Source organism: Salvelinus fontinalis, chromosome 22 (genome assembly GCF_029448725.1).
Source record: "Salvelinus fontinalis isolate EN_2023a chromosome 22, ASM2944872v1, whole genome shotgun sequence".
NCBI classification, from domain to species: Eukaryota; Metazoa; Chordata; class Actinopteri; order Salmoniformes; family Salmonidae; genus Salvelinus; species Salvelinus fontinalis.
In genome coordinates, this window is record NC_074686.1 from 6599749 (window position 1) to 6612170 (window position 12422).

A 12422-nucleotide genomic window follows, 5' to 3' on the forward strand; every position below is an offset into this window, starting at 1 on the left:
TCCCGCCCAAAATACATAGCGGGGGCACGCTGTACCGGTTAATCGTGAGCCTATATCATAATAATGAAAAGAAAACTGTACGATCCAAAATGCGATGTGGTCGACGAGAACGCGGACACTTTGCCACGGCAGAGACGAGTTGCTGACACAGAGTGGACAGCAGTGGACTTATACATCCTGGCCCAATGACAGTCACCAACGTCATTACACTTTGTGCTGTTTTGTGTGACAGGATGGCTCTTTACATTCACCACTGGTTGGAGGCAGGAAATATGTTGCCAGTGGAAGAACGTGCGCGAGTAGCCTCGTAAAGAAGCCCTTTGAAGTGATTGTTTGACAAATCAGATGGAAACATCACGACTGGTTGTGTTTATGCCACAATAAAAAGGTTACACATTCTAAAAGTTAAATGACAAATCTTTAGGACTAGAACCCACAGAGATCCTATTGAATTAATAGGGGTTCAATATAGAACTCTATGATTAGGCCCATAAAAAAATACAGGAGGTCCAATACCGGGAAGAAATGTCTTCTACTTTCACCCTTGCATATAACACTAGACTCTACCCTGTTAGACTATAACGCTGCTCGTCACAAGCACGTGTACTTACGCTCCACTGAGGACCTGGATGGAGCGCGTGGTGGTGTGGAAACCAAACAGCTCCACGTCAGGAATGGCTTTGGTCACCTCAAAGGTGTTCTCCTGCTCCACCATCCCCTCCTCCTCCTCCTCGTCTGGCTGCTCATACATCACCAGCATGGGCTCCGTCAGGTCCTACAGGGGACAGAGGGGTCAGAGGTCACATGCTGTGGCTCCAGGTAGGAGTTGTCTTTAGGCACAGATCTAGGACCAGCTACATCCTAAACTTAACCAGCAGGAAAGGAATAGCTACAGTAAGCACGCTGGCGCCCACAGACACAGTGAGGTCTTGATGTGGTGTGTTCCACTGTCCGTATAGATGCCATCTGTTGTTTCCGTTTCTGGTCAAAAGTATTTCACACTGATTAGTTCAATGGAACTACATTTGTTTTTGAGTGAATGGCCACGCTGCTCTATGGCAACAGGGGACAAGTTAATTCTAGATATGAATCCTAACCCCAATCCAAAAGCCTAACCTGAGTATGTCCCTGTGCCTGGGTCATCTAGATATAACACTGCCAAAATAATGGAAACACTTGAAATTGTTGCGTTTATATTTTCTTTGTATCCCGCATTTACTCAACAATTTGAGTAAATGCTAAACTGAGTTAGCTTTATTACAGACAGAAATACTCCTCAGTTTCATCAGCTGTCCAGGTGGCTGGTCTCAGATGATCCCGCAGGTGAAGAAGCAGGCTTTGGAGGTCCTAGGCTAGTGTGGTTAGATGTGGTCAGCGGTTGTGAGGCCGGTTGGACGTACTGCTAAATTCTCTAGAATGACGTTGGAGGTGGCTTATGGTAGAGAAATGAACATGAAATTCTCTGGCAACAGTTCCGGTGGACATTCCTGCAATCAGCATGCCAATTGCACGCTCCCTCAACTCAAGACATCTGTGGCATTGTGTTGTGACAAAACTGCACATTTTAGAGTTGCCTTTTATTGTCCCCAGCACAAGGTGGTGCTTCTACACAGTTGTGAGTGAGTTAACTAAGAAATTAACATCCCGTCATGCTTAGGGGCATATATAAAAATGCTGGGTAGAGCATTATTTTGGCTACCATGGCTATGCCCCCATAGTATGACAATGCCCCCATCCACAGGGCACAAATGGTCAATGGTTGAATGGTTTGATGAGCATGAAAACGACGTAAACCACATGACACAGGAGTCGCGTTTCCGCTTTTTACGCAGAAAAGAAAAGATAAAACGCAGAAAAAATATCTTGATGCATTTTGTAAACGCAGATCTAAAATGCTTCTTACTGTAAATTCTGCTCAGCTTCAGTCAGGATTCGCTCCAAATCATGAACGGAAAAGGACTAGTTTTGTGCAACAGTTGCACTCGGATGAAATATACTGACCTCCATTATGAAACTCAGATGAAATGATTTCAAAAGGCAGAAAATGCAGATTTATGAAAGTTAATGTGACCCCGGTGCCATGACCTTCTCGCTCACTCACTCCTAATATTGAGGTTTGAGCTGCACCCATTTAGAATAGCCTCAATTCGTCAGGGCATGGAATCTACAAGGTGTCGAAAGCGTTCCACAGGGATGCTGGCCCAATGTTTCCCACAGTTGTGTCAAGTTGGCTGGATGTCCTTTGGGTGGTGGACCATTCTTGATACACACGGGAAACTGATGTGTGAAAGACCCAGCATCATTGCAGTTCTTGACACAAACCACTTAAATTTCCTCTTGCCCATTCACTCTGTGAATGGCACAAATACACAATCCATGTCTCAATTGTCTCAAGGCTTAAAAATCCTTCTTTAACACGAGAACCGCTAAAGTAGTAATTTTGACTGCTCGTGATTTTTTGTGTTTTTTTGGTGTCATGCTCTGTCATTGACTTTTCCTAAATAAGTCTATACAACACACTGCCATTGTTAAAATCTTAATATCACAAACAGAACTGGAGTTCTGTTTTAGGAGGGCATGTCTCCCGACAGTAGGGCCCGCTCCGCTCCTTCTCCCGACAGTAGGGCCCGCTCCGCTCCTTCTCCCGACAGTAGGGCCCGCTCCGCTCCTTCTCCCGACAGTAGGGCCCGCTCCGCTCCCTCTCCCGACAGAAGGGCCCGCTCCGCTCCCTCTCCCGACAGTAGGGCCCGCTCCGCTCCCTCTCCCGACAGTAGGGAACGCTCCGCTCCCTCTCCCGACAGTAGGGCCCGCTCCGCTCCCTCTCCCGACAGTAGGGCCCGCTCCGCTCCCTCTCCCGACAGTAGGGCCCGCTCCGCTCCCTCTCCCGACAGTAGGGCCCGCTCCGCTCCCTCTCCCGACAGTAGGGCCCGCTCCGCTCCCTCTCCCGACAGTAGGGCCCGCTCCGCTCCTTCTCCCGACAGTAGGGCCCGCTCCGCTCCTTCTCCCGACAGTAGGGCCCGCTCCGCTCCTTCTCCCGACAGTAGGGCCCGCTCCGCTCCTTCTCCCGACAGTAGGGCCCGCTCCGCTCCTTCTCCCGACAGTAGGGCCCGCTCCGCTCCTTCTCCCGACAGTAGGGCCCGCTCCGCTCCTTCTCCCGACAGTAGGGCCCGCTCCGCTCCTTCTCCCGACAGTAGGGCCCGCTCCGCTCCTTCTCCCGACAGTAGGGCCCGCTCCGCTCCTTCTCCCGACAGTAGGGCCCGCTCCGCTCCTTCTCCCGACAGTAGGGCCCGCTCCGCTCCTTCTCCCGACAGTAGGGCCCGCTCCGCTCCTTCTCCCGACAGTAGGGCCCGCTCCGCTCCTTCTCCCGACAGTAGGGCCCGCTCCGCTCCTTCTCCCGACAGTAGGGCCCGCTCCGCTCCTTCTCCCGACAGTAGGGCCCGCTCCGCTCCTTCTCCCGACAGTAGGGCCCGCTCCGCTCCTTCTCCCGACAGTAGGGCCCGCTCCGCTCCTTCTCCCGACAGTAGGGCCCGCTCCGCTCCTTCTCCCGACAGTAGGGCCCGCTCCGCTCCTTCTCCCGACAGTAGGGCCCGCTCCGCTCCTTCTCCCGACAGTAGGGCCCGCTCCGCTCCTTCTCCCGACAGTAGGGCCCGCTCCGCTCCTTCTCCCGACAGTAGGGCCCGCTCCGCTCCTTCTCCCGACAGTAGGGCCCGCTCCGCTCCTTCTCCCGACAGTAGGGCCCGCTCCGCTCCTTCTCCCGACAGTAGGGCCCGCTCCGCTCCCTCTCCCGACAGTAGGGCCCGCTCCGCTCCTTCTCCCAACAGTACGGCCCGCTCCGCTCCTTCTCCCGACAGTAGGGCCCGCTCCGCTCCTTCTCCCGACAGTAGGGCCCGCTCCGCTCCTTCTCCCGACAGTAGGGCCCGCTCCGCTCCTTCTCCCGACAGTAGGGCCCGCTCCGCTCCCTCTCCCAACAGTAGGGCCCGCTCCGCTCCTTCTCCCAACAGTAGGGCCTGCTCCGCTCCTCCCAACAGTAGGGCCTGCTCCACTCCTTCTCCCGACAGTAGGGCCTGCTCCACTCCTTCTCCCGACAGTAGGGCCTGCTCCACTCCTTCTCCCAACAGTAGGGCCTGCTCCACTCCTTCTCCCGACAGGAGGGCCTGCTCCACTCCTTCTCCCGACAGGAGGGCCTGCTCCACTCCTTCTCCCGACAGGAGGGCCTACTCCACTCCTTCTTCCAACGGTTGGAAGTGCAGTACCCAGTTGATAATCCCCCGGACAATTGCCTTGAAACTGAACTATACCGAAACTAATTTCACACATATAACAGATTAAATAAATGAAGTAAAGTATGATGGGGAGAAGCATAATAGTGAATGAAGAACAGGACGGGCCATTCTATTGTATTGATCCAGTCTAATTCTAATCTTAAATGGTATCTACCCTATATCAATCCACTGAATCCAAGCGGTTTTATCAGTCTACTCTGGCCTACATTGGAGTTAGCTGCACAGCGACAGCGTGCGTAATTGTACATGCTGAACGGCTTTCAATCTCTGGGAAAATATCCACGTCGGGCAGCAGGCGTGAGTGTCCGAAAATGTGGTTGAGAGGCTTGTGGAACCTTACATTGGTAAGGGGAGAATTTCTTCACTGTCATTGGCAAGCGACTTGCTTGCAAAGAAAACTAGTCTGGCCGGCACCGTGAACAAAGTGAGACGGGAGCTCCCTCCCTCTGCACAAAATAAGGCGCCTGCACAGCTGTTGTACTCCACAACAGGGCTGAAGAATGACAAGACCACGGGACACAAAGAGAAAACAGGCGACTAGTACACACTACAAGCAAACAAAAGTATGTGTCAAGCAAGTGATTGTTATGAAGATTTGTGCCAACTGTTGGGACAAGGAGTAACAGCTAAACGAAATCCAACCGATGCCATTGCGTGAAGACGCACACAACATAAGCACGAGCTGACAATAACGGACTATTTTTGACTGCAGTCATATCGACACTTACATTCATTATAATGCCATTATATATTTTGTGTCGATTTTCCCTATTTATCAAGGCCACTTGGTGCTTATAATGTTTAGGCTACTGATGTTTTCATCATTTGACCACGCTTCTTGGTGGTCGGGGTATTTGACTTGTCGTTATAAAAAGAAGCTGTTACCGTGTTCAAACACATATGCGTTCTGTTGTAACAAACGCACTCCGTGAATAAAATGGATTGAACACGTTTCACTTTTTATTTTATTTAATTTTTTACATATAGCCTACAGTAACAAACTAATGAAAATGCTATTGTGTTATTTGAAATAAAATACAAATTCTAAATGTTAAACTGTTAGAATGTTGTAATCAGAATGACTGCTCATTAGCTTGAAGGGAGGCGTCCATCGACACCCAGCGGTTCCAGTGTTAACTCGTCTCATACCCTTCATCTATACCGATGGAAGTGGTTTTAACAAGTGACATCAATAAGGGAGCACAGCTTTCACCAGTGTATGATAAACATGCCAGTTAGGACATGATCATTCTTGCAGCAGCTGGATACAAGGTCCTGACAGAGATGGGGGTGTTACGTGATGGTATGGCCCACTCACCGCTCGTATGACTCTGACAGAGCGCAGCTCGGCATCGCAGCCCCCCCACACCCTCCAGTCGTGGTACTCTCCCTCCTCCAACAGATACTGATGGCCTCGGAAACCCTCCTTCTCATAGCCCACCCAGCTACAAGTACAGGGAGACAGAGGATGAGATGCAGGAAGTAAGACACTCACACGCACACGCACAGTTTACTCACCAGCCTCCCTGTACTTGGATGGATCCAGGGCTGTACATGAAGGCAGTCTGCTGCCTATCCAGTCTGGTCATGAAGTCTCTCATGTTGGTGTAGATCGTCCTCTTCTTCCCAGTGAAGTAAGGCTTGTCATACAGCACCAGCTGGAAAAACGACAGGGAAAAACACGCATCATTTGCTTTGCGTTTGTGTAATTAAATTGATTTGATTGTTTGATTGGCTTGTACCTTCATTTCCGTATCATGGCCATAGCATTGCCGGATCTCTTACCTTTGGCTCACCGGGTTTCTCCACTCTCGGTTCACCCTGTAAAAAAAATATAAATATTAAATGAAATCTTAACAAATGTAATCTGTAATACATTGTTCCCCTGTAAAATGACGTTGCATGGGAATGTGTAGTCTACTATATCTACTAGTAAATCTAAACCTGTACAATTTTTGAAAGGTGAAAGGTGTTCCGGAGGTGGAGGGGATTCTTACGATTTTGAGAGGGTGCACTGAGCCCACGTAGGGTTGTTCCACGCCCCAGGCTGCAGGGTTGGGGAACCCCCCCACCTCCAGGACACGTGGTACGCCCTGGAAAAAAGGCTGAGGGTACACCAGCCATCTGAAGAGAGAAAATCCAAATCAGAACAGGGATATCATAACAGAAGACAGACCTCACAAAACCATGTCATTATGTCGACAAAATAAACAATATAAAAAAATATAATCATCTACTTTCATAAAAGGTTTATCCTTTTCCTCCTGAAAAGTAGTTGGCAGAGCCGACTCTGTTACTCACAGTCCAGCGTTGATGATGATAGAGTTGGCTTTGATGGGGAAGCCGAATATCCTGGCGTCATCTGACGTGTCTCTGAAGGTCACCTTCTTCCCCTCGGCATTCTCCTCTGGGAACAGACTGATCTCTGGCACACTGTAGTCCTGTGGAGGGCAGAGAGAAATGTCAAGTATAGTACTTTGACACTAGGGGCCGCTAGTTTCACAGAGAGAAGCGCATTTGTGATACAGGCTCTAACAAAGAGGACGGCATTTCGAGGCAGCAATCCGTAAGAGTGCCAGAGTCTGTCAACACATCTACTGAACCACACCTAATCAGAGTGGCATAACTTTTGCCTTGTGGCATCCATCAACCTGACTATTTGTCTTGAGCCCGTTTAAGTTGCATAATGAGTTTGTTTATAATTGCATAATCCGCTTATTAGTAGTAATTGTTATTGGCTATGATGTTGGAGCTGGAAAGTGTTAATGCGGCGACAAGGGGAGTACAGAAAGTGTCTATGTCCAGATGTGTTATTGTTTTATGTTAATATTTCTATGGAGGTAAGTGAAGGGCCACAGTTGAGTCTCAGTTCCTGGTAAGGTCAGGCTAGTTCCTGGTAAGGGCAGGCTAGTTCCTGTGGAACTAGGGCAGGGAGAGTAGAGTGGAGTACAACATTGAGGTGAGGACAACAGTTGTAGAGAGAAGAAACCTCTGGGAGGGCGGGGCTAGAGAGGCCCATCTCAACAATATTCCAACTGTAGACGTATATCTCTCTCACACACACACACACACACACACACACACACACACACACACACACACACACACACACACACACACACACACACACACACACACACACACACACACACACACACACACACACACACACACACACACACACACGTTCTGGACTGGGCCATAATAATACCGATAGGAGGAACCGACTCAGTTCTTACCCAGCAACAAAGAATCCGCCTAATCGGAAGGTATAAATATATGCTTGTGTGAATTGTATGTGTGCTATGCAGCTGCAACATCCAGTTTGGGTGTAAAAAATCTAGCCTGAGCTTCCTGTCTGACTGGATTCGTACAAGAATTTAGAACCCAACATGCCTAAAGCCTTTGGAATTAGCAGCTACTCAAAAAGGCCTGGTTTGAGAAACAATGCGCTATGGCTTATCATAACAGTAATCTGGGACTTCTTCTTCTTACCCTGACTGCTCTTCGTACTGATCCTATGATGAACCTCCTGGCCGACTTGGCCTCCACCACTTCTTCTCCTCCCTCCTTCTGCCCGTCCACTCCATTTTGCTCCCGTTGTTGTTCCTCGTCCTCCTCAGGGGCGTCGAAGGGGTAGGTGAGCTCTATGTCCCCCTCGTCCAGAGCTATCTTCTCCCCTTTGAAGTTGGGCTTCTCATACAAGACCCAGCTGAAGAGAGGAATGGAAAGACAGGAAAATGAGAAGTAAGGGTCCATGGTCTGAACAAGATTCATTTGAACACAATGCATGACCTATTTCAGTAGTGATTTAAACAGGCACGGGTGGGGAATATATTGACCATTGCTCTAACAAACAGACACGAGTAGATCTCTACATTGGCACATGGAGGATGGCACGGGTGTCACTGCCCAAGATATGAAAGGGTAAGTATAAATATCTCTCCAGTTATGCAAGTGTTCACAATATATTGATTAATTCATAATCATGGGTTCTACATGGAAGACATGAGGATAGTTGAATAACCATTTTAGGTTCTGGATAGCACCTTTTTTGGGGGGGGGCCCTTTTTCTCGTGATATCCAATTTCGTGATATCCAATTGCGATCTTGTCTTATCGCTGCAACTCCCCAAAGAGCTCGGGAGAGACGAAGGTCGGGTCATGTGTCATCCGAAACATGACCCGCCACACCATGCTTCTATATTATTTTTTTTTTTAAATACATTTTTTAACTTTTACCCCTTTTTCGTGATATCCAATTTGTAGTTAGAGTCTTGTCCCATCGCTGCAACTCCCATACGGACTCAGAAGAGGCAAAGGTCAAGAGCCATGTATCCTACAAAACACGACCCTGCCAAGCCGCACGGCTTCTTCACACACTGCTCGCTTAACCCAGAAGCCAGCCGCACCAATGTGTTGGAGGAAACACTGTACAACTGGCAACCAAAATCAGCTTGCAGGCCCCCGGCCCGCCACAAGGGGTTGCTAGAGCGCGATGGGACAAGGAAATCCCGGCTGGCCAAACCCTCCCCATAACCCGGATGACCCTGGGCCAATTGTGTGCCGCCTCATGGGTTTCCCAGTCACGGCCGGCTGTGACACAGCCTGGGATCAAACCCGGGGCTGTAGTGACGCCTCAAGCGGGCCGATGCAATGCCTTAAGACCGCTGGAGGTCCCAAACCGCGCTTCTTAACACCAGCCCGCTTAATCCGGAAGCCGGCCACACCAATGTGTCAGAGGAAACACCATTCAACTGACGACCGAAGTCTGGATAGGACCTTTTATTCTAAGAAAGTGCACAGTAATAGGTTGTGAGAGACTATTTATTTATTTTAGAGTAGGCAAATTATAACAAGAGGGAGAGACAGGTAGACAGATATGCAAATATTGCAATAGAACATGCCAATATCTTAGTCCTCTCTCCAAAGATCTCCTCAAAAAGGTCACAGCAGCACAGAGAAAGGGATGGGTGTGAGAGACGTAAAAGATTCCCTCTACAGCGCTCGCACCCAGTGCAGGTGATGGACTGCATGCCTTTGATCCATTTCCTAGAATAAATAATCCATTTCCTCTCTGGATTAATAAAATGATTATAGTGTGTATTACTACTAGGTACTTGTTTGAGATCATACTACAATTATCTTTATCATAATTCTATGGATTAGTGCGTGTGTGTGTGTGTGTGTGTGTGTGTGTGTGTGTGTGTGTTCTGTGTGTGTATTACTGCTTAAAGCGTGTCCAATTTCAGACATTGGTGTTCAGTTCCGTGTATCTCAGCGGGTGATAAGGGGGCATTCAAGATCTACATGATTTGGCAGCGTTGGAGATACTTTAATAATCTTGACAGGATAGTTTAAATATGGTTTCTTGCTTTGAGGTTGGGCCAAATATGTGGAAGTGACATGTGACACGAGGAAAAAGTGTGACCTTTGATTTTGTTTGCTGCTGGGGGCAGTAAAATATAGGCACCAATGACACTCTCTCTCTCCGTGGCTCCGTGTTTTTTCCAGGGCACATAAAGGTGCTTTGGAACAGGTGATTACATCCACTGTCTATCTGTTCACAACTGACTGTGTGTGTGTGTGTCCCTGCATGTCATATACCCATGTGTGTGGGTGTGTGCATCCCCTCAAGTCTAAAGTCCATGAGCAGTTCTAACTACAGTAGCGAGCGAGCGTGCATTTGAATACTCACCCTCCCCTGACAACCCTGATCGAGATGGTCTCCTGTAGTTGCCAGGGTGTGGCATCAATGACATCACTCCGCACCTCAATCCGCTGGCCACACATCCCTGGCTGGTCAAAGATGAACATCTGGAAAAGACAGCACCATTTCATAAGAGATGCTCAACTTAAAAGAGCATACTGTACCACGCTCCATCCTAGCATGGACGCTAGATTTGTTTGTGCTTTAGCCAACATCTCTGACGTACATGAAAACGTTCTGACGAAGGCCATTGTAAAAGGGAATGTCAAGCTTTTTAATAGTCGCTCAAATAAAACAACATGTTTTTAAAACGGTGACCGAGGTTCGCGCCCGTTTCTTTTCAACGATGATGTCCTTTTTTGGTTTGCACAGTTGACTCATGTTTGTTGAGCGCCCGCCACTTCTTACTGTATATTAAAGGAACAAACTAATCTAATGACCAGGCTAACTCTAGCCAGCTCTTTCCTCAATCACTGGAGGCAGCAAACAGCAAAAAGAGTGTGACGCAACTTAACTACGGCGCTGTGTGTCGTTAGCCATGTGAACGTTCAGGTAAGGTATGCTATTGTGTATCACAGCCAGGCTCTTTAAATCAGAACCTGTCAGAGCTAAATGTCAAGCAAGTCTGTAGGTGCCATGACGAATTCCATGTTGACGGAGAAAAGTTAATTGGAGCATGCAGGAGCAAGCTTGACATTTATCTAGTTTCATAATCTTAATGGCAAAAGGCAAATAGGGCAGGTATGTAGCTAGTGTTACTCAGTGTTGAAATACCACAGTCATTTAAATACCACAGAAATTGTTTGAGCACAGGATCGATTGACTGGAGCACAAAAGCATTGGCACGGCACGGTTGTAACTTCTGCCAAGGAGGAAGTAATTGTGAATGGCTAATAACGAGAGACTTGAAACTGTAACCAACAATAAAACTAAAACATGCCGATCAAGTACGCCCAATGTTTGACCTGGATCCTGACGGAAATGTTGAAGAAAAGCGATCAAAGTTCATTCGAGTTGCCTCTTCGTTAAACAAAAAAGAGAGAGGTTTTGGGCCATCACCAGTGAGTGAGCTGCTCATCATCGGGTAAATCAGTGAAACTGGAAAGCAGAAAAAGGGCAAATTTTTTTCCCAGACCCTAGGCTACTAAAATGCCTCGCTTCTACAGCTCTATGCCACTACGCAAATGCGATGATATGCATGCAATGCTTTCTGCTTCCGGTACCTCAGAGCTGCCCAGGTCACCCCCCTCTTTTGTTCACTTTTTGTTCCGGAACCTCCCGATTTACAAATTATGCACTGATTATGATTTGATTTTCTCTCAAATCAAGCACTGCAAGCTTTGGCGACCCTATGCTGGGGTCGCGACCCTTAGGTTGGGAACCCCTACTGTAGTATGTTAGGACTATAGTGAATGAACTGGGCTTTCAGGAATATTGTCCAAACCACTAAGTGTGCATTGGAAAAAAGAGAATGGCTTTGTTTTCACTTCCACACATCTGATTGATTGATCCAAATGTTCAACAGCCTAAATCGAGAAAGATGTTTGGCTGAGTGAATCTGAATGGAATCATACTCATCTCATTTCCTCAGCTTTACCATGCTCTACATGAGATCGCTCTCCTCATCCTTAATTACTTGCCTTCGGCAACTAACCGTCACTTTGGGGAATGGTGAAGTGCGAAGCCATTAATTCACTTTGAATTATCCTCATTAATCCTAACGGCTAACCTGGTGAAAAACAGCTAACATGGTGGCTAACCTGGTGAAAAAAGCTAACATGGTGGCTAACCTGGTGAAAAACAGCTAACATGCTGGCTAACCTGGTGAAAAACAGCTAACATGGTGGCTAACCTGGTGAAAAACAGCTAACATGGTGGCTAACCTGGTGAGCAGTCATCCTTCATTACATCTAAAAAAAAAAAGGTCGCAATGGGACATTGACCTTTACTTCAGGACAAATTGTATACTGTAGGACAAAGACGATGTTGTTTCCCAGTCAGACAGACACTCACCTTTCCTGGCCGAGGGTTAAGCTTTCCATGTTCTTTCTCCTTGGTGAGCTGCAGACACACAGAGAAAACAGCCATCAAGTCATTTCATACTTTATCAAACCAAGATAAAGATGAATGTGGATAAGTTGCTGTGGATAAGAGCGTCTGCTAAATGACTCAAATGTATTTTATTGAAAAAAAATGAACAGTGCATCACTAGACTTTCTACAGTATGTCATGTATGTCACTGGTCTTGGACAACACATTAGGGATTGGAATCTAAATAGTTAAACATGCCAAACCTCAAAATATCTCAACTACTGCAGGAACAGTACCCAAGCAAGTACAGAAATGTTCAATCTAAAAACCCCAGCCACCCTGTCAACCCGTTTTGCAATTACTGATTAACACACACAAGGCCACCCATGTCCCATTACT

At 47.8% G+C, this 12422-nt stretch overlaps 1 protein-coding gene across 1 annotated transcript in view; it reads right to left on the minus strand.

Annotated features, from left to right (window-relative positions):
* Positions 1 to 12422, minus strand: part of LOC129819458 (uncharacterized) — a 68133-nt gene that overhangs the window by 7799 nt on the left and 47912 nt on the right. Inside the window, exons 6-14 of the mRNA XM_055875773.1 lie at positions 12006 to 12053; positions 9981 to 10099; positions 7779 to 7995; positions 6585 to 6724; positions 6281 to 6407; positions 6069 to 6104; positions 5802 to 5941; positions 5602 to 5728; positions 612 to 775 (exon numbers count right to left, since the gene is read on the minus strand). Coding sequence (XP_055731748.1) covers positions 612 to 775; positions 5602 to 5728; positions 5802 to 5941; positions 6069 to 6104; positions 6281 to 6407; positions 6585 to 6724; positions 7779 to 7995; positions 9981 to 10099; positions 12006 to 12053 — 1118 coding nt within the window. The remainder of the gene's footprint in view (positions 1 to 611; positions 776 to 5601; positions 5729 to 5801; positions 5942 to 6068; positions 6105 to 6280; positions 6408 to 6584; positions 6725 to 7778; positions 7996 to 9980; positions 10100 to 12005; positions 12054 to 12422) is intronic.